Here is a 26,736-nt window from a genome sequence, read left to right on the forward strand (position 1 = left end):
CTCATGAGGCTGTGGTTAGGGACGGACTGTCACAGTGCAGCACGTCCTCAAAGGGGCCATGAAACTCCAAAGCATCCTGTTATCCATGTCTCACCTGTTTATATTTTGACTTTTTAAATTTACATTTAAGTAAGTTACACTTTTCCAAACAAAATAATGAAAAATTATGAACTTTCCAGTTTATTCTTCCAGGATCCATTCCTTTTCAGTTTTTGCCCATTCAGTTCTGGGAAAGAATTCTGTCACCTGGAAAAATGAGGCAACTTTTACTATAAAATTGGTAGTTTCCTGGGTAGACTTTTGACCGAAAAGTAGCTCATGAAGATCCTCTTATGGTATCATTAAACATTTAACAAACACAGATGAATGACTCTAACAGAAAAAAAAAAAAATGTAAAGTCATTCTAGTTATCCTTTGCTGTGACTAACCAAAGTGACATCTTTCCATTTACTTTCTCTTTAAAACCAAAAACACTGGGTAGCAGTGCCCCAAGGATATTACTGATCTGTAGATCTGTACTGCCAACAGAAAAATACCCCCAGCTACAGAGTTCCAGAAAATAGCAAGGAGAGATAAGAAAGCCTTCTTAAGTGACCAATGAAAAGAAATGGCAGAAAACAGTAAGATGGGAAGACTAGAGATCTCTCTAAGAAAAACTGGAGTTACCAAGGGAACATTTCATTCAAAGATGGGCACAATAAAGGACAGAAGCGGTATGGACCTAACAGAAGCAAAAGATATTAAGAAGAAGTGGCAAGAATACACAGAAGAACTATACAAAAAAGATATTAATGACCCAGATAACCACAATGGTGTGCTCACCTAGAACCAGACATCCTGGAGTGTGAAGTCAAGTGGATCTTTGAAGCATTACTACAAACAAAACTAGTGGAGGTAATGGAATCCCAGCTGATGCTGTTAAACTGCTGCACTCATCATGCCAGCAAATTTGGAAAACTCAGCCGTGGCCACAGGACTGGAAAAGGTCAGTTTTCATTTCAATCCCAAAGAAAAGCAATGCCAAAGAATGTTCAAATTACCATACAATTGCACCCATCTCATATTGCAGCAAGATTTTGCTCAAAACCCTTCAAGCTAGGTTTCAGCAGTATGTGAACCGAGAACCTCCAGATGTACAAGCTGGATTTAGAAACGGCAGAGGAACCAGAGATCCAATCTCCAACATACACTGGATCATAGAAAAAGCAAGGGAATTCCAAAAAAACATCTACTTCTGCTTCACTGACTATGCTAAAGCCTTTGACTGTGGATCACAAGTAGCTGTGGAAAATTCTTAAAGAGATGGGAATATCAGGCCACCATACCTTCCTCCTGAGAAACCTGTATGCTGGAAAGAAGCAAGTTAGAACTGGACATGGAAAAACAGATTGGTTCCAAATTGGGAAAGGAGTAGATCAAGGCTGTATATTGTCACCCTGCTTATTTAACTTATATGCAGAGTACATCATGCAAAATGCTGGGTTAGATGAATCACAAACTGGAATCAAGATTGCCGGGAGAAATACCAGCAACCTCAGATATGCAGGTTATACCACTTTAATGGCAGAAAGTGAAGAGAAACTAAAGAGCCTCTTGATGACGGTGTAAGAGAGCCTATCACTTCCTGGCAAATAGATGGGGGAAATGTGGAAACAGTGTCAGATTTCATTTTCTTGGGCTCCAGAATCAATGCAGATGGTGACTGCAGTCACGAAATTAAAAGATGCTTCCTCTTTGGAAGAATAGCTATGTCAAACCTAGACACAGCTTTTTTAAACTTTGGAAAACTCAGCAGTGACAGAGTTTTAAAAAGCAGAGACATCACTTTGCGACAAAGGTCTGTATAGTCAAAGCTATGGTTTTTCCAATAGTCAGGAATGGATGTGAGAGTTGGACCATAAAGAAGACTGAGCACCAAAGAATTAACACTTTCAAACTGTGGTGCTGGAGAAGACTCTTGAGAGTCCCTTGGACCAGTCAATCCTAAATCAACCCTGAATATTCACTGGAAGGGGTGATGCTGAAGCCGAAGCTCCAATACTTGAGCCACCTAATATGAAAAGCTGGCTCACTGGAAAAGACTCTGATGCTGGGAAAAATTGAGGGCAAGAGAAGGCAGTTACAGAGGATTAGATGGTTGGATGCCATCACTGATTCATGGACATCAGTTTGAGGAAACTCAGGGAGATAGTTATGGACAGAGAAGCATGGCATGCAGCAGTTCATGGGGTTGCAGAGTTGGACACAACTTAGTGACAGAACAACAATGCTAACTTGCCTTCCCTTCTCAGTTCCCTGGTCTCAGCTTTAGGACTAAGTCAGAGGAGCAGGTTCTGAAAACAGAAGCTCCCTCTTGTTACCTGTTAAAATCAAATGATGCTTCAAATTTAAGATGTTCCCAAGTGTCTCTTTGACAAGAACAAATTACATGGACAAACACGTATATGTGTGTGTGTATGCATGTTTTGCATCTTTAACCTTAAGTCCACATTAATATGAGCTGTTCATTTATCACCTCAGCATTCTGGGGCAAACATGTTTTTTCCATCCCTATGCTGATATAAGTTAGCAGTATGCAAGCCCAACTTCTCAATAGTAATACAAAATGAGATTTTGGGCAGGGTAAGAATATCCTCTAGGCAGCTGTTAAAACTCCAAATGAATTAATTAAAGAATCTATTTTGCTTATCTGTTGAGATTAGTGATTTTATTTCAGTATTTTCTATTATGGAAATTGTTCCAAAATGATTTTATCATCACAAAAAGCAGACAACGAAGGCTTCTGTAAACCAAGAAATAGATTTTTCTTGAATATACTGTTAGTTGCTGCAGACAGTGCCGTTCCCTGTGGACTTACTCCCCAGGAGAAAATGCATTAGAAATAGCATACCAGGCCTGGTTTCCATGCCTGGGTTGGGACAATCCCCTGGAGAAGGGAACAGCTACACACTCCAGTATTCTGGCCTGAAGAATTCCACAGGGTAGCAGAGTCAGACACGACTGATTGACTTTCACTTTCACTTCATGTGTTATTTTTAATCTTATTTGCTCCTGCCAGTAAAGGGAGAAATGATTTTACAGACATAAAATGTTCATCTGTATTTCATAATACCTGCTAATTTTTAGAGATTTTTAAAGCAAGTTTTTCACACTATATATAGCTTTTCTTGTTGTTTAGTCACCAAGTCGTGCCCGACTCTTTGCAACCCCATGGACTGTAGCCCTCCAGGCTGTTCTGGCCGTGGGATATCCCAGGCAAGAATACTGGAGTGGGCTGCCATGCCCTCCTCCAGGGGATCTTCCTGACCTAGAGATCGACCTCGGGTCTCCTGCATTGTAGGTGGATTCTTTACCACTGAGCCACGAGGGAAGCCCTGTATGTAGCTTCACTGAAAGATAAAACTTCCCCAAGATGTAAATATCTCCTTACCCAAAAGGATGTAGAATCATTTTTACCAAGTATTATTTTGATTTGATTCCAACTAGTATCATTACTACTCTGGCAATTAGCTTTCTACAATGTATTTCAGTGTATCTTTACTTTTTTCAGCAATATAATTATCTTCATGAGTTCCGGGACAAGCTAGCTGCACACCTTTCATCAAGAGATTCACTATCAAGATCTGTATCTAGATAAAAGAATTTCAAATAGCATATATATATGACCATGTCTGAAATTTGAGTTCTCTAATAGTATTTGTATTGAAACTACTAGTGTTATCAAACTGAATGTAATGAATGTACATGTGCAGATATTCCTAAAGCTTTTACTGACAAATTTCACTGTGTCTCTTTCGTATCTTATATAGGAGATAGAAAGACTGCTAATACTCTTTTCCTTTTAAAAATACACCAGCTGTTCTGCTGTATTTTACCTAGAGGTAATGCTGAAAAAGAGCATATGGGAAAATGTGTTTTTATTTTTTTACCACATTCTTACCTCATAGTTTTATTGGTAACTGCTGAGTGGCATGATATATAGTAACACATATGAAAATTGCTACAAGCACCAGGCTAAAATTATTTAAATAACTCTTACCCTCTATTCCTCTGAAAATTTCTCCCACTGTTTTCTCTACTTCATAGATATATTGAATTGTGCATTTGTCACCTCCCTCCCAATGCCAGATCATCCCCAACATGTGTTTATTCAGCATTTGCTGAAGTTTTCTGAGATGAGGAATTCATTGGTTCAGACAGCTATTTTTTACAGCATTGTTTTTTTAACCCTAGGAACTACAATGGAATGAATTTAATACCTCTTTCACATTTATTTTATAAAGCACTTACCTAAAGTTTAAGTCTCCGGTTTTCTCACTCCTTCACTTCACTCTCTGTTACCTGTGTCTTTGTCTTTAAATTTCACGCTGAGCTACCAAAAGCAAGCATTTGCAGACAAGGATCATACTGTGAGTCAAAGTTTGCTGCAGAATCCCATGGCTCTCTTGGCTGTTGGTAGTCACGAAGGTGACCAACGGAGGAGGAACTTCCACACAAACAAAGCAGATTTCACCACATCAACCCTTAATTTGTAAACAGTCGTTTAATTACCAAAAGTCTTATTGTCTCTCACCCTTCTTGCCCTGATGAGCTACTTTAATTTCATTAAAGAATACTTTAAAACATTTACTAGCACTGTTTGGGAACTTCAGACCAGAGACTCAGAATGTACCATAATATAAAAATCAGTGTTTTAATACTTTAGAACTTAAGGTTTTCACTCTAAGACTCTTAAGGAAGACAGGAGAATCACATATCCTTAAGGATTTCTGACCGAAGATAATAAATGCCAAAAGTTATATAACAAGGAAGTTATTTTTTTTAAGTACAGGCTGCAGTAACAGATTGACCTTTCTCATGATTTTGTTGTTATAACCAAGTACAATTTAAAATCACTCCATTAAGCTTTAAACACTCACTGAAATTGACATTACCAACTCTTATTATCAGCTTTCTCCCAATACATAGCTTACTCATGAATATCTAAGAATAGCAGGAAAAATATTAACATGGACAAATCAAATCCTTTAATCAACTGAATTTTCAAAGTACATGCATCTCAATTTCCACTGCCAAGTGCTAGTTAAGCCTTCCACAATGAAATGCTTGACTATTTTACTAAGTATAAGGAAAAACATCAATTATTCCATAACAAACATGGGATGTCACTAGTCAAATATAATTATCCAATAAAGTTTAATAACATGTAATTCCAACATTCTTGCAAAAGAATTTTCTCTGGTTAATCTACAGGACAGCCCTCAAAACAGTGAGGGAAGGGAGGCAGAGAGACCTGCTGGAATCCTGGTCATACAGAAGCCAGTTAGTTGCTAAAATAGAATAACACACAAAACTCAACCATTATCCACAAACTACACAAGGAAACATTTGAGACAGTTTTTATTAAATATACAAAAGCAAAATAAAGCAGGCAAGCTCAGAGAAGGCAGGACAACATAAGGACATTGTCTTTGGATGGTGTACAGCACCATTAAGGTTAACTTAGATTTTAACAGACCATGAACACAGACAGCTAACTACATTCTGTGTTTCCCTTAGTAGTTTTATGATCTACCTAGCATCAATTTATTATTTAAGAAATTTTTCTTCTCCATAATACAAGAACATTGTAAACAAACAAATGTAAATGTTTAGGAAAAGCACTGTATGATAAGTTAACTTATTCATTCTTTTCTATGTCAAGATGTTCTCTACATCTTCCACAATATACATTAATAAAACTAATGTAGGGTAAAACCTTCACTCCGATCCCACAGATCACCTTAATGGTTAATACTGTTTTTCCAAAACCAAGCGAACAAGCAGCAGAGCTGTTTACTCTTTTTAAGACATTTAGCTTTAAAACCATTAATTTTAATCAAAGCAAAATTGTTCCAAGAAATCTATTCAACATATCCCGAAAGAGAACCCCATTTTCTCTCTTGGCATCATCCTGCAGCATTAGTTCAGAACTATCTGCTGAGCTGTAATACTAGTGCCAGAGACTAATTAGCTACTGTCACTAATTAGCTAACACAGATCAATGCCTGGCTTGAGCAAAAGAGCTTAAATTATGAGATTAACATTATTAATAGTTTCCTAAAACAATGACTATGAAGTTTCATAGTTTCATGAACAATGCTAGACAAGGTATCAGTATTTCTGTCTGTCCCCTTTGAGAAGTGTTGTTTCAAATATTTTGGCTGTCAAAACTTCGGATTTACAATTATACAAGTGATTATCAACAAATGCACATTTGTGAGTGGTGAAAGTGAAAGTTAGTTGCACAGTCGTGTCCGACTCTGTGTGATCCCATGGACTGTAGCCCACCAGGCTCCTCTGTCCTTAAGAGTACTGGAGTGGGTTGCCATTTCCTTCTCCAGGGGATCTTCCTGACCCCGGGATCAAACCCGGGTCTCCTGCATTGCAGGCAGATTCTTTACCAACTGAACTTTAAGTAAGTAAATTAGATATGTACTTTTATATAGAGATCATTTTAATGGGCTTGATATTATCACACTGCTGTGTGACACAGCCACACCCAAAATGAAAGCTGGCCCTCCTGCAGAGTATAAGAAAAAATCCACAAAAGTCATTCTTTGTACTATGGCAGTAATATTCCATAAACTCTGTCTGTAAATATATACTGGAGGAAAAGAGAAGTGTAGCAAGGAAAATAATTTGCTAGTTTCAAACTATATCTACATCTCTATTTCCTTTCTATGCAATTATCTTACATATTTTCAAAATATGTTATCTGCAGAGAGCTCTATGAACACTATTAGCATAAGTGGTCCTCGAGCCAAAAATACTGAAGAAGCTTTAAAAGACACATACTGCAAACTGTTATGCATTCTGTTGCTCTGTGTGAGACTATTACCTGGGTATCTGAACTTGACTATAGGTCTGACCATTCATGGTATGAGGCTTCTCAAATGCTTTAGTACTATCTGATACACATCAAAAGTGGATTATCTGGTCATTTCCTGTCACTACCCTCTTCCCATGAAAAGTAATTCAAACTTCAAACAAATGAGTAGTTTATGTGCAGCCTGTTACCCAACTCTACTCTACTCTGGGATGGATAGTGGGGAGTATCAGTTAAATATTGTGAAAATTATCAAATAATAAAATTTAGATTCAGGCATTAGAGAATCTACCCCTATACCTCCTTAGCACTAACAGGACATATTGCCATGATACATTATTACTCAATAGAATAACAACTAAATAGACTATATTTGTTACATAATATTTTTAATGCAGGGCAATCTGTAGTACCAATAATAGCAAGCTGCTGATATAGATAAACACCACAGTAAGTTACAGGAATGATTTCAGAGAGTTAGAAAGCTCTTAAAACACAACAGCAAAAGTAATTGTAACAAAGGAAAAAAGAATTCCTAAATAAACAGCTGTGTCTTGACTAAAGCTGGAAAGGATTATGAACCCACACTATTGTTTCAGCTGGACATGCAGAAATAATAGAAATATGGCTAGGACCACCCAAACCAGATTAACAGGGGAACAAATTAAATTTAGAGCAAAGAAAAGAACCACTGGCATACTGTCAACTGCAAATAGTTTCTGCTTTTTCTTGGTAAGTGACTTAATTTCTTAAAACACTGGTGAAGGTAAAGAGCAGATATTATGAGAGCATCCAGTTACCCAATACTCTAATTATCTACATGCCTAGGACCTAACAACCTACCACAGACTGTCAATCATCCTTGAGGTATCAGCTAAGGACTACATATCTAACTTCTGAAACATGTGAAGGTGGCTTCCACAAATTGTAACCAATAAACTGGCATTAATCCTGGAGAATACTGTGAAATAATTATTAAAAGGATGTTTGTTAAAATTCATAAAGGAATGTGGTGTTTGCTAAGAGATAGGAAGGGCTCATGAAAATACTTTGATGGGAATACAAAAGTAAGTACCCCAGAAAACTTGTCTGAAGTACAGAAGACTTGGCCAAGTCTCTCATGATAAAAAGTTCTTGTGAACAAGAAAGAAAAATGAGTGCATGCTAGTACAACTGGGTGGATTAGAAGCTGAGTGGTTGCTTATACTCAGATCACGAGTCTACAGTGCCTAACTAGGGCTCAATAAACAATTTACTGCATGAACTAATGAACAGTCAGATCCCCTGAGGTGTGCTCCAGACTACAAAATGCAAGGTCTTTAAGCGTCTCTCGTTATGAAATGGTTTGATTCTCCTCACTCTCTGGTTCTATATCCTTTTCTTCAATGTATTTACCCCTATTACCCAATCTCAAAATAGTAACCTTCTCCCGAAGGTGGGGAAGCATTTCTTCACTAGCAGAGCTAAAACGGCATCTAATTCAAGGGCTACTTAGAATAAGGCTTGCACAAACACATCCATAAATCCCCTTGGTCATTACGTGGAATTTCTACATATATGATTTTCTCCCTTGATCCTTTAAGAAACTTTGAACCACTTACACTATTTTCAATTGCCTTAACTTACTCCTCTCAAATAAACCACAAGAATGCTTACGAAAATATGCAAGCCATAAATCACCTGCCTTTCAAGCAGCAGCAAAAAAAACCCAAACAAATGTATAACTCATTTCACCTTAAAACCCTGCTATTTCAAAAAGGAAAAAAATACTTTAAACCTTTTAAGTTTCACAATAATTTTAATTAGTAAGAAAAATGATGTTATGCCATCAGTGTTTATGAATCTTGACAAGTGACAACAGACGGTAATGTACTTAACCATTTAAAAATTGTCCTTTTTAGATCCAAGCATGGTATTAAAAAACAAAAAAGTAATACTCTACTATCTTCTTAAAAAACTGACAGTGATATGTCTTTTATTTGGAATAAGCAAGTTTAAGAAATAGCTATTTATAATCTTTAAAACAATGCACTGAAAATAAGTCTTAATTTCAGAGTTTTATTGTATTGCACTAAAGGAACAGCAGGATGGTTATACAATGTTCTCTCTCATTCGGTTTTGAAAATCTAAAGTACTTGCAAATTCTTAAGAATACCTTTACCACCAGATTAGAACATTTAGTAACCAATTTCTTAATAAGTAAAGTCTCACAAATTAAAACACATTTAAAATAGCTTTAAATGCATTCTTCACAAGTAAGTCAGCATATATTTTTGTATCATGTTCACTTATGCTTAAGAATTAGAGCAAGTATATTATTCTGGTGGAAATATGGGGAAATCTCTCATTCATGCAATATACAGGGGTAGTATTTCAAGTCCAAGGGGAAAAAAATCCCACTCTTATTTTTTTAATGCATCCATATATAATCACCTACATGATAGATAAGGAAACCCATGAAGTTTCCCACAGATCAGATACATATTTTCAGTTCATCAGAAGCACCTGATATCTACAGCTAATTTATAATTAAATGGCATTTCAATAAAACCAAAATGAGCCCTACAAGTTCCTATAAACCAAAGCTTCCAATGGACTAAGGACAGTCAATAATTAATGCAATCATTCAAGGGATTATGGCTGTTCCTTAAGGAGTGCAAGTTCAAACCTGTCAACACCAGAGGTATCATTTTATATTAATTTATACGTAATTCCATTTAAATTCTTTATCCGAGTATAACATATCAAAACAGTCTTTCCACAAGCAAAAAATGTGGAAACATTTAAAAAATAAGGAGTCATTTTTAAAGTAACTGATCAGATTCCATAGGCTACTCTTGGAAACAGGATCTTGCTGGATAGAATCCCTTCGTTGGTGGCTTTTTGCATGCACTTAACTGGACCAATTCTTCTAAGCGTTGTCCTAAGAGCTCACCAAAACATAGATCATGCTGAAAAGAAGAAAAAGGCTACTGTTAATTCAAACATTTCTAACTATAAAAACTAACAGTACCAAAAAGTTGAGTCTGCTTTATATAGTAAACTAGTTTGTGGTATCACAACATCACAGAAAATGGTTAAGACCAATGACAAGTTCACGATACGATTTTAATCTGCGTTTATGGACTTTTGCCTAAGGTACCACTGGTTCAGTACATGGGCTGAGTTGTCCCCTATTTCCTTTCCAATTTTAGCAAGTAGAACAGCACAGCTGAAAGCTTAATGGGGGATCAGAGCTTAGAAAAGCAATCCAAAACAGCACACTGCTCCAGAGCTGTATCTAAGAATAGGAGTGAGCACCTCCAAGGGCTCACTTCATGCCAGGCCTCCTGCCAGGTCCTAGGAGGTAGGGTACTTACCATTATTATCCCCATTTTACAGACAGGAATGATCAAGGAACTTTCCCATTAGAGAAAGGCTCTAGGCAACAGCAGCAAGTTTAAAAAAGAAAAGGAGACCAAAAAGCAAAATAAAAAGCAATAACCATTTGATCCTACATGCAGGGCAAAGTGAGAGAGCATGGTTCAAGAGCATGTGTGTCTAAATGGAAATACAAAGCAGGAGGTGAGCAAAGCTTGATAGACAATTTAAAATAAATGAATGGGACTTGCCTGGCGGCGCAGTGGATAGGAATCCGCCTGCCAGTGCAGAGGACAAGGCTTTGATCCCTAGTCCGGAATCTTAGCTGCCACAGAGCAACTAAGCCCATATGCCACCAACTACTGAACCCATGCTCTAGAGCCCATGAGCCACAACTACTGAAGCCTGCACGCCGCAACAAAGAGTAGGCCCTGCTTGCCAGAACCAGAGAAAGCCCTCACAGAGCAACTAAAACCTAGCACAGCCAAAGAAAATAAAATTTAAAAAACAAGTAAAACGAACAACATAGTGCCACCACCATCTTCCGGTGAACATTTTCCCACAACTCTATCCTTTATTCATTCATTTGCCTTCTTTCAACAAGTATGTTTTAAGTGTCTACTAAACGCCAGCGCTGTTTCACTTATTATAGAAACTAAAATATGAAAATTAACAGAAATTAAAAGGACACATGGAATTTCACTTTTCAAAACCTCTTCACTCTGTTTCATGTATGAACATCTACAGACAATCATTTTTCACAAATATAACCTCTAAAGGCCTAAAAATTCATTTTCCATAAATTTTAGTCTAGCACTTCACCCTCTTCCATAATGGAAAGTAATATGAACAAGAAATATGACTAACATGTCTACCATTTTAATACTAAGCAAGTCTTCAAGTAACAAAAAGGAGAGGGAAGAGAACCTTAATTACTGCAATAATTTCATCTAATACAATTTTCCTCATATCTTGAAAATTGGGTGGAAATTTCTCTCCAAGTTGAATACATATCAATAAAATATGAGAGAGATGTATTTATATAAAGAAAAATTATAACTGTATTCTAGCCCTAGTTTTATTCTAGTTTTAATAAGCAGCTGTTTTCCTCTCAACCAGGGCGATTTTGCCCCACAGGGAGCATCTGGGAGCGTCTAGAGACATTACTGGTTATTATCACTGGGGCAGGGGCTGCTACAGGCATCTAGGGTAGAGGCCAGGAATGCTGCCGAACATTCTACAATGCACAGGACAGCTTCTCACAGCAAATTCTGTCTTGCCCAGAACATCAACAGTGCCAAGGTCAAGAAACCCTGATCAAGAGGAATGATATGAGTCCATCTCAGTATAAAAGGATGAAAATCAGTAACTGCACCATCCTGTATGACAGAACTCTTCTTTCCTTCATGCCATACAGCGCATGCAAACCAGAAAATAAAGGGTAGAACATATAGTTAAACGAGAATGATTTTTTAAAAAATTAAACATAACCTTGAGACAGACACTGAGGCAAGCAAAAACTTTTGCAAATGCACACAACCACATGCTCTTGCTCTGCCATGGAAAATGAGGACTATCCTTCACTGGCTGTATGAGACTCTGGAAGCAGCATCCCTACCCCAGTTTTCTGCCTCTGACTGCACACCAGCTGGCTGCCTTGACAACTACCAGTTTAGTCAAAGTGCGTGAATTTGTCAGCGTGCACTGCGCCATTACCAGTACCACCATTCAGGACGTGAGTTACTCTTCAAGTGGGTTTTAAGGTGTTCAGACCGAACGCCTGCAAATGTTTCAGGCAGCAAAGTAAAATGGTATTTTCATTTTTTAAACTTACCCATATAGGTAGTAAAAAAATGCTAGAAGATAAAAAGCTAATTTGCACCATCCTTCTTTCTGACAATATGCTAGAATATCTGCATTCATGATGGTTGTAGGATCATAGAGTCCTGGTCCACTCATCACTGGTCTACTCATATACCTGTAATAAGCACAATTGATTAGCCACTCAGAATGGAAGCTAACCTTCAAGATGGACAGCAGCATTCTTCTCAAAATAATATTGGTTACAATGAGAGGTGGCCCACATAGAGAAGCATACTTTTAGTTCTAGGTGGAGTTCTTTCCTTTTATCATCTTAATTTTAAAACTAGAGCCCCTAAAGGGGAAAACAGAGCAGTTAAAACAAGGCCTATCTGGTCTCCTCTACACTTGCAGAAATCCAAGAGAATTACAAATAACTGTAAAAAGGAAAGACGGTTTTTTTTCCTTTCAACTTTCTACTTTAACATAAAGAAGCCTTCACCAAGATGTTCCAAATGTTCACATTAACCACGCGGCTTTGTCCTTCTCTTTCCTTTCTCTAAATACATGAACGCTTTTTTCTGAGCCATGTCAGAGCCCATTACAGATGTGAAACCACTTTACTTCTAAGTATTTCTTATACATGTACTTCCTAAAATCAAGGGCAATGAGACTTTGCCTATCTGAAACAAAACATGTAGAAGTTATGAAATATAAATCTTTTATAAATAACCAAATTTAGAGTCATAAAGTAAACAAGGAGAAAGAAAGACACACACTGTACAGTCTGATTTACGTGAAGTTCAGAAACGGACAAAACGAACCTAAGTGACAAAAGATCACTGGTTCTCCGGAGGAAGTTAGAGGGCAGCTGGGATGGGTCACGAGGGACTCCTCTGGGGGCTGGAACTAACCTATATCTTGGTCTGGGTGGTGGTTTCACAAGTGTACACAGACATAAAAATCCACTGAGCCGTACACTTCAGACTGTGCACACATTACTGCATGTAAGCTATAGCTTAATATTTAAAAACCCTTTAACAAATAGTAACATAAGCTCCATAAGAGGTATTAAAGCAGTTATTTGCTCATCCATGTGGTTTAAAAACTAAATGCCAACTACTTTCATTTAAGGGGCTTCCCTGGTAGCTGAGTCAGTAAAGAAACTGACTGCAGTACAGGAGACCCAGGTTTGATCCCTGGGTCAAAAAGATCCCCTGAAGAAGGAAATGGCAACCCACTCCAGTATTCTTGCCTGGAGAATCCCAAGGACAGAGGAGCCTGGTGGGCTACAGTCCAGGGGGTCGCAAGAGTCGGACACGACTGAGCGACTAAACCACCACCACTTTCATTTAGGTGACTAGTACGTTAAGATAGATAATCGTATCAACCATAGTATAATTAAAACTTAATTAGGAGAAGTATTAGAAGTGTATCTCAGTATTACCTCCAAATGTGATATGCCAAGAGGGGCATGTTGAGACCCAGCGTGAGCCACTCTGCCGCGCAAAGAAACATGACGCAGAAGAAGGCGTGGATGAGGTACTCCGGGAGGACGAGCTGCGGGGAGAACACACCCGTCACCGGGGATCAGGCGCCTTGGCATTGAGTCAACTGCTAATCTGCAGAGCAGGTGGCAACTAAGTTTCCACAGTGAAAAATCACTTGTTTTCTTAGAATCAGAAATGAAAAATGCTACTGAGTTTTATTTTCATATTTAACTTCTGACCAAAAGCAGGATTATATGCAAACTGACCAGAGGTTATAGCTTGCAGTAAAACAATATGTGACTCAAAATTTAAAACCCAAATTCTTACAACAACAGGTTTAATTATACAAAGTTACCACCCAGATTGTTCAGACACAACTATTTGCTAATCACTTAGAATAACTTAGAATATTTTTTCTTTCCACTATTTAAAAATGATAAAAATATAAAAATGAAGTATCTGATCACATGCAACATGATATAAAAAAATTCACAAGAACAAAGCTCCCTTTAGAAGTTGACACATTAGTGTTTTTAAGTCTTTAACAGAAACCAGGGTGCTACAAATACAATATTTAGCAAAACACACATTACCACAAAAGTAATTTTTCAATGGAAAGCCAACAGCCAATAATCTCAGCACAGTCGGAGTGGAAGAACACTAAAATGCACAGATGCAAACAATGTGCTTTCTGCAATGTAGGAGGGAAAAGACTGGGATCTAGACCATAAAACTGGAATTCTCCCCGTTCCTGAGCTCCCATCCCTACACAGCTTTTCTGCTTCTTTCGGCCTGCTTTCTCCAGGGAAGGGCTACAAACACAGCGGACCAGTAATGGCTCAGAACTCAAAAACAAAATACACCTTTTGATAGCAAGCAGTATTAAGTGAAGAAAAATTAGTCCAAGGAAAATGCTTTTTATAAATGACCAAGAGTTCATGCTTTAAATTATCTTTCTCATCCTAAAGATTTCAGTCTAATGACTCTGTTAAATATGAATACCAAAACCTTTCATTGCAAGTTTCAGCCAGTTTCCTACAGTAAGTCACAGCTGCAAAGCCAGTTTCTCAAATGTGCCTGTACTCTACCATCAGATCTTTCCTGAGGGAAAACTACAGCTGTAGAAATAATATAATTATACTACTTATTCAAGTCTTATACATTTCAAGTACTTATACATTTCCTAGTACTCCCAAATTATCCTTCCCATTCAAAGCTGTAAAGCAAAGTTTTTAATTAATACTATTTTAAATAAAATTCCAGCAAAACCAATTAATCTGTATTTTCCACAAATTTAAGCAATATAATAAGAAGATTAAACTCTGCACATATATATAAACATATAAATATAAATAACATGAACTGTTAAATCAGCATTTAGTTAAGATCAAAGTTAAACATCTGTAAGAAAACAAGAAAACGTCTACAGGGAAGTCTTTGAAACACAAGGACTACAACCAGCACAAACCAAGAAAAATATACATTTTATTAGGAGTTCCACTAGAGCTGCTGTTTATAATACTAGTTTAAATTACAAGATTTTTCTTTACAATATAATAAGCCTATTTCAGTTCTCTAAAAACCAACTGATCTAACAATACAAATCATCATTCAAGTTTCCATTCTACACTTACAGACTAATGTATGGGGAGAAAATGACTTTAAAAAGCATGCTCCCTACTGCTTTTAAACAGTCTTCTTTAATAAGACTGATAATAAAGGTCATCTGCAATTCTACCAGTTCTAGTATGAAACAAATGCCATACTCCCTCCCTTCTCCTCAAAGCAATCCAGAAACTTGTATTATACATCTCTCATAAAGACCAGCACTCTTCATTCCTCAATAAAGAAATTTCCCCATAAGTGGCACAAAATTATTCCATTTAGGAACCAACATTTACACAAAAACTAGTATTCATAAAAAACACCTCATGCAAATATGGCTGAAATGATAGTACTTAAACATGCAAATCATAATATTCTCTAGATAAGATTCACATTCTAAAAAATAATTGTATTTGTCTTCCCCCATACTTTGGCAGAATTGTCAAAACAAATTTTCAATAGGGAAAACTGTCAGATGCACTGCTATTGAGCCAATTATCGGCACCCTATCCAAAACACAACTTAGGCTGATGTAGAAACTTCCCTCTGACCCACTGCAGCATTTGGAGGTCCCAAGCACAAAGTGAGAATTTCTTTCCAATAAAAAAAGCTAGAAATCACAAACTATATGTTAAAATGAAATGAGTCCATCTTAGATTTACAGTAAATTAGGAAAACAGAAGAATCTGAAGCTAAAAATCAGGCTGAGTTCCAATTCTGACTCTATGTTAGCAGTGTGACCCTGAGCAAAGTGCTAGAACCTCATTAAGCCCCAGTTTACTCTCCTTTAGAGTATGATATACCCACCTCTTAGGACTGCCATGAAAACTGAATGAAAAAACTCAGGTAAAGATGTTTAGCATAGAGCCTGGCACCCAGGACAGCCCTCATCTGATTTCAGCTATTATTATCTTCATCATCATTTGGTTATTTGAAGTAATGAAAAGCCAATGAAAATAGGAAACTACTAATAAACAACCATCAAAGGAGAAATTTCAGTAAGTTAAGACACTTTACAATGAACACTACTACTTTCCAATGAGAAAGCAGATTTATCTTATATTTTGTTTCATAAAAGGAGAGAAACAGTTAGTACTTTTAACTGTACCTACATCAAGTCTTATTGTATCAGTTCTTTAAAGACAAACTAGGAATGTATTCCATCATGCCTATTTATCTAGGAAACGATAAAGAAGCAAATTAACTTCACAGACCCTTTCCAGATAAAATCCCTCTGGCATGCCAGTGTTTCAGTTTTACACAGCTCAAATCTATATGTTTTCATCTTCATTAAGTAATTTTTAAAGATGAATTAATAGTCTATTTCTTGAAGACATACACACTGCTTTCTTACAAACAACCTTTCGGTTTCTGACCAGCTCAACAAAAATCAAACCTACAGTCTAAAGGAGAATCTCCCTGAATGAGCAAACTAAATGAAGTAAAAATAAACGTATGGCCCCAAGCACAACGGGGCCACATTACAACTAAATCCAGAAGAGCTCAGAACTTAGTGTAAGACAGTTCTGTTTTAGAAACTTAGACTGGATATACTAGAAATAACTATGTAGACATTTGTATATAAATTGTTAACCACAAAATTCTGACAGCATGAGTCGAAGGGTAAGCATTACTCCAAGATCTCAGAACCTAAGAACAGAACTACCCATGTAAAAGGTTCTGAATAAACAGCAGCTGAAAGAGTAAATAAATTCCAGAACCAAAGACAAAAGTAGATATTCTACTAAAGGCTCCACCTACAGACTATCTCAGAGTAAGTCACAAAAGAATAATAATCTCACCTATTAAAGTCATTTCAGGTTAACCAACTTTCAAACACTGTACCTAATAATCTAATATTGAAGTGCCTATAGCTATAACATTTTTTAAAATGCATGAGCATTTAACAGCTTTCCCTACTTGACTGGGCCAGCAAGCAAACATTTGCATAAAATATGAAATTTCATGAAATCAGAAACCTCAACAGGCATATGAACAAGCACACTGAACAGAACAGTTTACAAATACAAATGCCTAGCCCTCCCCATGAAATGAATGCAGCAGTAAAACATTAAACTAAAAAGCAGTACACACCTTTAATGCAATTTTGACTCTTTTAATCTTTTTGACCTTTTCAACTGTCTTTGGCCGACAATGTAAAAAGCAGATTGGAAGAATGTTAGTATGACAGCTGACAAGATCACCAGCAGATTAATAATAGTCAGAATAGTCAAGCAGGACAGGAAAAAGAATATTTTTTAAAATTCTGCCTACTTAAAAAAAGTACAAATTTATCATGCTACTGAGAATACTGGCCATTTTCAAATTATATCAAGTTAAAAGCAAAAACAGTTTAAAAATCTAGAGAAATATCCTATATTATAACTTACAGGATTCAGGGTATTACACTGGTCTATAGGATTCTTGTAATCAGTCTTCAGCTCATCGAATGCTATAATCTAAAATAAAAATAAAATAATTAGGATTTCTCACTATAACAAAAAGTGGCAACACACCTGCCCCATCAAGCAATAATTGAATAAAGTTAATGAGGAAGTGTACTAACTTTACATGTACCAGTTTACAGTAAACACAGTATGTGCTCATTAACAAACAACTAGAATCACATTTAAAGAACTGAAAACATGTACATCATCATCACTAAAATGATAAATATCTTCAATTTCCAATTTTTTCAATGCCTCCACTCAAGTTATTTTCTCTGCTTGAAATGGTCTTTCCTTCAGCTATAATTATTTACGGAAACCCCTCTTTATCATCCTAAAAAACACTCTTCCTGTGTCAACCCCTCCCAGTAGATTTCCCTGAGTTCCTCGGGCAGAAATAACTGCATGCCTGTCTATAATCTCCACATAGCACAGGGCTTTATAAGGCTACCAGGCTGGCATTTCTCATACTAGAGGAGAGGATTTAAGTTCAGGTTTATGCCCTCCTCCAGACTCGGTGCCCCTCAGGGTGAAGTGTTTTCAATCATTTGTGCATGTCCACCTCATCACAGTGTTCAACAGGACACCAGAAATGACTCTCATGCTTCAATTTGTTCCCATTTGTGTCCAAACACATATATTTCAAGGGCCTGCTTTCATTTGGAAATTTCAAGAAATGGCCTCAGCATAGCAGCTTCTGCACAGGACCAAGGCCAGGTGGGACACAATGCCATCGCAGGCTCCTGCTGCCAAACACCCTGGCGTGGGCTTTGCACCAGGGGTTGTTCAGGAGGGAGGGCTTTTCCAGTCCTTCTGCCTCAAGGGGCATCTTAGTCTAATTCACCTTAAGGCACCACCCAGGAAAGAGTAGGCCTGTTTAAGGCCACTACAAAAGTGATCAGTCCGACCTTGTTTCATGTCCTCAGCATATTCCTACCACGTGCAGGTCCTTTCATCTGGTCACCAAACGAAAGACTAAAGAAAGGTAAAGCCCAGGTTAAGGCCAGCTTCTCATGGTGTGATAAGTGAAACCGTTACATACGGGGTAAGGGGGGAAAGAGCTCACTCACTTAAAATACATGGCAAGAGTAAATCAACTAAAATCAACTTTAACATAAATAAATAAATGAATAAATACATTTTTTTAAATCATACCATAAAAAAAAAAACCACGGAAAGAATCACAAATTATTCTGTCCAAGAAACAGACTCACAGACTCAAGAGAATGATCTTAAGGTTGCCAGGGGGAAAGGATGGAGGGGAAAAGATAGGGAGTCTGGGATGGACAGGTACACACGGCTATATTTAAAATGGATAACCAACAAAGACCTACTGTAGAGCTCAGGGAACACTGCTCAATGTTATGCATCAGCCTGGATGGGAGGGGAGTTTGAGGGAGAATGGATACGTGTATATGTATGGCTGAGTCCCTCTGCTGTCCACCTGAAACGACCGTAACATTGTTAACTTGCTATACTCCAATGCAAAATAAAAAGGTTAATTTAAAAAAATACGTCAACGGGGGCTAAAAATGTTTCTGTCCAAACTCTGAAAAGAAATGTGGCATTAACATTTAGGGTCAATGAACACAGAATTTCAAAACCAAAATGCACAAAAAATCAAATTGGGGTGACACAACACTTCGTGGTGTTCCATGTCACAAGAAGAAGTCAAAGGCCCCAGGTTTACGGGGAAGCTATTTTACCTGCTGCCACTAATCACCCAAGAGACAAAGAATTCAATCCGCCCTTCCCCTGGTGGGCTAGGACCAGTATCTTTATATGTGAGACAGTGCTACTCAATATTACCAAAAATCACTTAAGTCATATATTTCTACCTTTTAATATGCTGGTTTAAATCCTTAAACCTTAATCCTTAAATCATGTTAAAACCCTTAGCTTCATAAAAAGACGAATTTGATTTCTGGAATTTTTATAAAATTCACCAACCTGGCCTAATAAAAATTCTAATGCAAACAGAAATGGAAGGAAATTAATTAAACATTAAAATGTAAGCTCCACGAAAGCAAAGGTTTTTGCTGGGTTCACTACTCTATTCCAGGGCCTAAAATAGCACCTGGCACATACTTAAGTGTTCAATCAATATTTACTGAATAAAAGCGGGGAAAGGGGAAAAAATAACCCTATGCTTAAAATAAAGTACAGAACTCACCAAAAGGCATTTTCCCTTGGGATTCCCTGATAGCCCAAAGAATCCGCCTGCAATGCAGGAGACCCTGGTTCAATTCCTGGGTCGGGAAGATGGGCTGGAGAAGGGATAGGCAACCCACTCCAGTATTCTTGGGCTTCCCTTGTGGCTCAGCTGGTAAAGAATCTCCTGCATGCCTGAGACCTGGGTTTGATCCCTGGGTTGGGAAGATGCCCAGGAGAAGGGAAAGGCTACCCCCTCCAGTATTCTGACCTAGAGGATTCCATGGACTATAGTCCATGGAATCGCAAAGAGTCTGACACGACTGAGTGACTTTCACTTTCAATGGCCCATAACACACATACATGTTAAAAACATAAGTGTACAATTAAAGATATAAATTTATGATCTTTTATAGATATTATTGATGTTGAAGTCGAAACTCCAATACTTTGGCCACCTGATGTGAAGAGCTGACTCATTTGAAAAGACCCTGATGCTGGGAAAGACTGAGGGCAGGAGGGGAAGGTGACGACAGAGGATGAGATGGTTCGATGGCATCACTGACTCAATGGACATGGGTTTGGGTGGACTCAGGGAGTTGGTGATGGACAGGGAGGCCTGGCGTGCTGCGGTTCATGGGGTCGCAAAGAGTCAGACATGACTGAGCAACTGAACTGAACTGATAGATATTATCAGTCAATTATCTGATATCAGCTGTGATATACTCTCAGAGAAATGGCAACCCATTCCAGAATTCTTGCCTGGAAAATTTCATGGACAGAGGAGCTTGGTGGGCTACAGTCCATGGAGCTGAAAAGACTCGAACCCAACTTAGCAACTAAACCAACACCACCATAAGCTTTAAGACAAGGACCATGATCACAAATACAATTACTTCCCTTTAACAAGATCCAATTTAATAGCAAAGTACAACACTTGTGCTTAAACTTTTTTCCCACTGGACATTTTCTTCAGGTCATTTCAAAGGATCTTTTAATGAGTTTGTTGCTGAATGGGTTTCTGTTTGAGTGCTATAAGCTAGAGTTGTCAAAACTCTTCTGAAGAGACTCTTAAACTAGTGGTTTTCAAATCTTTTGTGACTGTGGGTCTGAACAAGGATGTTCACAAAATTTTCCACAGAAGCTCAAAAATAAAAATAAATAATTTGATGCACATCTTTGGGGAATGACTTCTGCATTTTTAGCTTTCAAACAAGCCTGTGCTCCCCAGCTCTATTCTCCAAAAAGCACATGAATTAGGACTACACTGACAAATGTAACCATCAGCATTAAAAAAAAAAATCCTCCATAGAACAGTTAACATAAAGGAGATTTTTTTAATTTATACTTGAAATTTCCAGATGAGTCTTCTCACAGATACTTAAACTACCTAAGAAAACTGAAGGTTACACAGATAACAGAAAAATTAAAACTATGTCTTTATTTAGAATTTTCAATTTGTTCCCAAAGGATACATAATCCTCTGAACTACTAAGAAATCCCTAAGGACATAAGATCTCCACTAATCTGAGTGCAAACAAATTTTTAATTCTATAACAAGACTTAGAACTATCTGTGCGAGCTGCATGCTAAATCACTTCAGTCATATCACTTTCTGCGACCCTATGGACCAAAGCTCACCAGGCTCCTCTGTCCTTGGGATTCTCCAGGCAAGAACACTGCAGTAGGTTGCTGTGCCCTCCTCCAGGGGATCTTCCCAACCCAGGGATCGAGCCTGTGTCTCTCACGTATCCTCAGGTGGGTTCTTCACCATTAGCACCACCTGGGAAATCCACCCTCCCCCCCGCAAATACCTATTTCACCCAAACACATATTCATTTAAATTGCCCATTTTTTAAAAGTGCAGTTCCAGGTTTTCTTTAAATCAAACACAATCTAGTTCAAAATGTAAGCATCCACAGCTCTAAGAATCCTCATAAGCTCATCAGAAAACAAGTGCCCATGAAGCAGGAAATGATTAAATCCTCATCTACAGATGGCAGGGAACCACACATTTCAGTTTCATCAGAGGCTTACTAAGGCAGAGCTAGTTTGCATCCCGAATTATCTTTATTTATTAAGGAAGAGTCAAAGAAGAGTCCAAAATGCTCTTCAAGTTATGGGTTCCTACAGAAAAGCATTTCCAGGGAACAGTTACTTAACAGCCTACATAAGCATTCCCCACTACACAAGCAGTTAGGTTTCAAATATTTATAAACATAATCACACTCTTTAGCAAAAGGGAATGGATTTAGATTTTTTTTTTTTTGCACACTGCTGCCACTTAAATCATTCTGCTCCTCTGTTCCATAACAAATCCTTGCTATGCACATGATGAAACCTGACTTAAGATTTGCATAAGAGTGAACCTGCCCCATCATCCAAATTAAGACCAATATTCCAGAAGGTATGGAGGGCAGAACAAACATAAGATAAATTTTAAATGAATGCTGATTTCCAAAAGGCTGCTTCTAATCTTATGTTAGAGAAACAGGAATCCTTAAAAAAATCTCTTGAAGAGGGCTTCCCTGGTGGTCCAGTTGTTAATATTCTGCCTTGCAATGCAGGAGACACCAGTTGGATCCCCGGTCCAGAGACCCCACATGCGGCAGGGCAACTAAGCTATATATATATATATATATATATATATATATATCTTGCAAAACTATTTCAGAGAAACAAGAATCCGTAAAGATCTCTTGCAGAACTATTTCACAGAAAACTTAACTTGTTCCTTAGAGGAACCAGTAAGGATGTGCTTCTGTACTGCAACATGATATGAGTAAAAGAAGGGGGGGAAATTGTCCTAGAGAAGCGTTAAGTTTTCTGAGCATTTTCAAAATCAAATTGAAACTATCTCTACTCCGTCAAGCTACTCCGAATACAGAGGTGGCTAAGAAGACTTGTCTCTGGAGAAACTCTGTAGGTCAAAGTATGATTTAGGGGAAAAGTTCGGATTTAAGGTCAACAAAGTAATCAATTCAACCTGCATCAAAGTTCACCGGGCAACAAGAATCCGGGGAGGAAAAAGTGATTTTACTTGAAGTGCTGAAAAGCAGAGTTGGAAATTTATCTAAAGTAGATTACAATTATCTCATTTGGGCCACACTCCTGTGAATACCCGAAAACAAAGGCAATCAGTATTAAATATTAACAATAATTAGACAAACTTCATTACAGCTAAGCACGTAGCACGCCTCTCTGCGCCCTTGACATCCTGCGGAGTGATGCGAGCCCTCGGGGATGCGGAGAGGGTTAGCTAAGCGCTATCCCGCAGGGCCCGTCAGCATCGCGGCCGCCCCACCCGGCGCGGGAAGAGCAGCGGCGCGCGCGGCCTGCGCCGGGACACCCGGGCGCAGCCAGCCAACCGCCCGACGCCTCGACTCCTCCTGGACCTGCAGCTCCCGACCCGGGGACGGAGGGGCGCGCAGACCCCTGGCCGCGCGGCCTGCACCGCCCCGGCCTGGCCCCATCCCCGGCGTGCCGACCTCCTAAGACCGTGGCCGCCCAGACCACGGGCCCGGGGCAAGAAGAGGCTGCGCCGCCACCTCGCCCTCCTTGCCCCGGCCCCGGTTACTCACGTGCCAAATGGCGAAGAAGATGAGCGCAGCGGTGAGCAGCAGCGCCAGCATATAGCAGAAGGCCGCGAACGTGAACGCCATGGCCGGGGAGAAGGCAGCAGCGCCGGTGCCAGCGGAGAAAGGCCGCGCAGGGCCCTCTGGGTAAAACCATTCACTTCCCGCGGCCACAGCCCACACAGCCGCTTGCCACCGCCTCCGCCGCCGCCGCGGCCCCTGCCCTCCCAGTGCGCCTGCGCACCGGTCCCGGTGCAAGGCGCCCTCGGGTGGCCAGAGTTCGCCATGCACTTATATTGTTTGCATAGCGGATTGATTTATTTTGTTTACTTCGCTTATTTATTCTTTGAACAAAAATGTTCTTTGAATGAGTACCCAGCATCTTCCAAATACTGTGTTTCTCCTTTGAGATACAAAGAAGAGTAAAATAATCCTTGCACGGAAAGACATTAGTATAATGCCGGAAATGAATATGCAAATAAATCATTACCGTATTATAACCCTGTGGCACGTTGTGAAAGGTCAGAGCAGAGCAACCAGCCCGCCCTGGAGCGTCCAGGAAAGGATTCCTGGAGTAGGTGTTTCTTAAGCTAAAGCTAACATGATGGGTAGAAGTTGTCCAGGCATATTTGTCCAGGCTATAGAATTAGCCTTCCAAGGAGACGGTTCAACGAAAGCAAAGGCAGAGATGAAAGTAAGAAAAAAAGCTCAACGTCTAAGGTGAAACCACCTTAGCAGTTCTAAATTAGTGGTTAAGACAGTGTTGAGAGTTTGAAAGGGGTCCCTTAGGGTTTAGATCATATTGTACAAGGATATGCCAGTTAAGGAGCTCACACTTCATATCCCATAAGCCCATGTTTTTCAATCAGCTCACCATACACAATTTGACTTTTTCACTGCAACACAATAGAACATCACACACGTTGAATTATCGAGAGATGGACATCTGGATATAGAGACAAAGAAATTCAGATATAACAAAAATTTCACAAAACAAGACTACATATCTGCGAGTACCTGTCCTGTTATTCTTTTTTGCTGTTTTGTTTTTAATATTGGTTGAGATCCACAAAATTGGCTCACCCCCCTGCTAAATGATTGCTGCTGATGAAGTGGAAATCACTGAAAGCTTTTAAACAAGAAAGGGACATATCTAGCTTTGCATTAAAAGATCGCTCACACCAGCAAAATGTATAGAGAATGGCTTAGAAGCAGTCTGTTCAGTGCTGTCCACAGAACTTTGTGCAATGGTGGAAGTTTTCTTTATCAGCGCTGTTCAATATAGTGACTCTTGAGCAGCTGCAATCTAGCTAGTATAACTGAAGAAGTGAACTTTACATTTTACTTATTTTAATTAATTAAAATTTAAAGAACCACATATGGCTAGTGGTTGCTGTCTTGGATAGCCGTCAGGATTATGTGGCACCTTGGTGCGAATTATAAAGGTATTCTCTCCAGATAAACAGAGCTTCATACCTGGGCACAAGAATGCAGGTTATTCTTCAGTCCCACTAACCTCCTTGGCCAGTCACCTCTGGCAGCCCAACTGACACGATGACCCTAATTAGAGAAGCAAGAGATTGGAAGCAAGGAGCCCATAAGAATGATCCAGGCAAAAGTTGCTGTGGCTATGACTAAAGTTGTGAAGACTGGGAGAGAAAGGAGTGGATAGATTTAATAATATTTAGGAGAAATGCTCAGTAGGACTTGATTGACTGGATACAGTGGTGAGAGAGAGGAAGGTGTCAAAAAAGATGTATATGGTACTACGGGCTATGGAAGCCATGGAAGCATGGCAGAATGCAGCGCTAGGCAATACTTGTGCCAGGAGAACTCATGATCTAATGAGATCAGTCAGCTTCCTGTTGTCAGGGGAAACAAGAGTTGGTGAGGAAAACTGTCCACGCCAAACCATGAGAACCAGCCACCTTTTATAAATGAGTCCAATCTACATTTTGGAAAATGATGTTTCATCACCATTTACCTTGAGGATCTACCTTTTGGCAACAAGCTCCCCTGCCCCCTTGGGTGAAAAATTAATAAATGGAAACCTGAATTAAACAGGGTCTGGAGACCAGAAGGGGGAGCTCTCCTGCCCTGTGATGACAGCAGAGCCCTACAGGAAGAAGATATCTTCCTCTTCTTTCCTGGCAAGGACTCAGCCAACAAAAAGTCCTGGGATCTATGCTTGCCACAGTGCTCCCAACTTCCATTTCCCCCTTTATAAAAGTGTTCTCCCCTTGCCAGTTGGACGACTTGCACATGGATACAGCTCCTGAATTACAGTTCTCTACTGATCCGGAATAAATTCATCTTTGCTAAAGAAATAGCTGGCGGGCTATTTCAGGTCATGACGTGAAATGTATCTTTCCCTTGCCTGGTAACTATGTCGAGCACCTTATCACACAAAGTGGACAGCCTTCCAAGGACTCAGTTCTAGAAGGGACAAATCACCCGAGAAGGTAGAAGTCAAATAAAATGCTGACTGATTCACTCAGAGGCTGGGGCAGTGTGAGGCTCCCTTCACATTTTAGCAGAGCACACAGGTAAACTTTAGGCCTGTGTTGGCTAATACAGGAGCCATTAGTCATATGTGGCTGTTTAAATTGATTAAAATTGAATAAAACTAAAAACTCAGTTCCTCAGCTCCACTAGCTGTATTTCAAGTAATCAATAGCCTGCTGTGGCTTCTGGATACCCTATTGGACAACGTAGATACAGACTATTTCCATCATCACATCAAGTCCTATTGGAGAGCACTGCTTCAGACAACAGTACACAAGTGTAATTGCTTAGAAAATATTGAGTTGGCCAAAAAGTTTGTTTGGTTTTCCATAAGCAATTGTGGCAAAACCTGAATAAACTTTTTGACCAACCCAATACACCCATTTTAATGAGGGCAAATGGTTAATTCAATCATGCAACCATAGACAAGGCAGCATGTGAGGAAAAGATTGGATTTATTTGACATTTTGGAGGACCATTATCAGCAGTAAGTGCAAACAAATCTCAGTATTTTTTTAGACGTTGCATTAACCCTTTTTAGCCCATGGGAATAATTTTGTAGTACATGGTGAATTAAGTTCTCACTTCTCCTTACATACATGCATGGGCCTGGATGATACTGCAGATTAATCTTCTGCTTGCTCACTCTCTCTCTCCTCCTCCTCTCTCTTTCCCTGACTCATCTTTGTTCAAGTCATCTTGAGTTTGTGTCCACTCCACCTACTGCTGCCTAGGCCCTCAGCCCAGACCGGTAGGTGCAGGTCAGCCACCAGAGAGCTAGAAAATAAAGCCCACAAACACAAAGCATGCAGTCTAAGAAAGTGAAAACCGCTCAGTCGTGTCCAGCTCTTTGCGACCCCATGGATTACACAGTCCATGGAATTCTCCAGGCCAGAATACTGGAGTGGGTAGCCTTTCCCTTCTCCAGGGGATC

General features: G+C 39.0%; 2 protein-coding genes across 9 annotated transcripts in view; one reads left to right on the forward strand and one right to left on the reverse strand.

Annotated features, from left to right (window-relative positions):
* Positions 1–22,266, forward strand: part of CDKN3 (cyclin dependent kinase inhibitor 3) — a 35,945-nt gene extending 13,679 nt beyond the window's left edge. For 4 of the 8 annotated variants that reach the window (XM_065941882.1, XM_065941889.1, XM_065941888.1 and 1 more), the window contains one exon: positions 3,552–4,626. In XM_065941882.1, the coding sequence (XP_065797954.1) occupies positions 3,552–3,638 (87 nt within the window). In that variant the 3' untranslated portion in view covers positions 3,639–4,626. Of the gene's footprint in view, positions 1–482; positions 850–3,551; positions 4,627–20,138 lie in introns of those variants that run through there. The other 4 variants (XM_065941884.1, XM_065941886.1, XM_065941887.1 and 1 more) reach the window with 4 other exon arrangements.
* CNIH1 (cornichon family member 1) lies at positions 7,242–23,455 on the reverse strand. Its single transcript, XM_065941890.1, has 5 exons — positions 23,304–23,455; positions 17,515–17,583; positions 13,477–13,589; positions 12,064–12,207; positions 7,242–9,820 (listed from the first exon to the last, which is right to left on the reverse strand). The coding sequence occupies exons 1-5, from the start codon at positions 23,382–23,384 to the stop codon at positions 9,793–9,795; spliced, it is 435 nt and encodes a 144-aa protein (XP_065797962.1). The 5' UTR covers positions 23,385–23,455; the 3' UTR covers positions 7,242–9,792.
* Positions 23,456–26,736: the final 3,281 nt, after the last annotated feature.

The sequence above is a fragment of the Muntiacus reevesi genome, chromosome 7, assembly GCF_963930625.1.
Source record: "Muntiacus reevesi chromosome 7, mMunRee1.1, whole genome shotgun sequence".
In the NCBI taxonomy this organism is placed as follows: domain Eukaryota; kingdom Metazoa; phylum Chordata; class Mammalia; order Artiodactyla; family Cervidae; genus Muntiacus; species Muntiacus reevesi.

What these genes read in the sequence shown, in the direction of transcription:
- CNIH1 (XM_065941890.1), bottom strand. Translation starts at nt 23,384, where the DNA reads ATGGCGTTCACGTTCGCGGCCTTCTGCTATATGCTGGCGCTGCTGCTC. An exon ending in TCTTCTTCGCCATTTGGCAC is followed by an intron (nt 17,584 to 23,303) that starts GTGAGTAACCGG and finishes TTTTTATTTTAG; the next exon opens with ATTATAGCATTCGATGAGCT. An exon ending in TTGGCATATCACATTTGGAG is followed by an intron (nt 12,208 to 13,476) that starts GTAATACTGAGA and finishes TGCTTATTACAG; the next exon opens with GTATATGAGTAGACCAGTGA.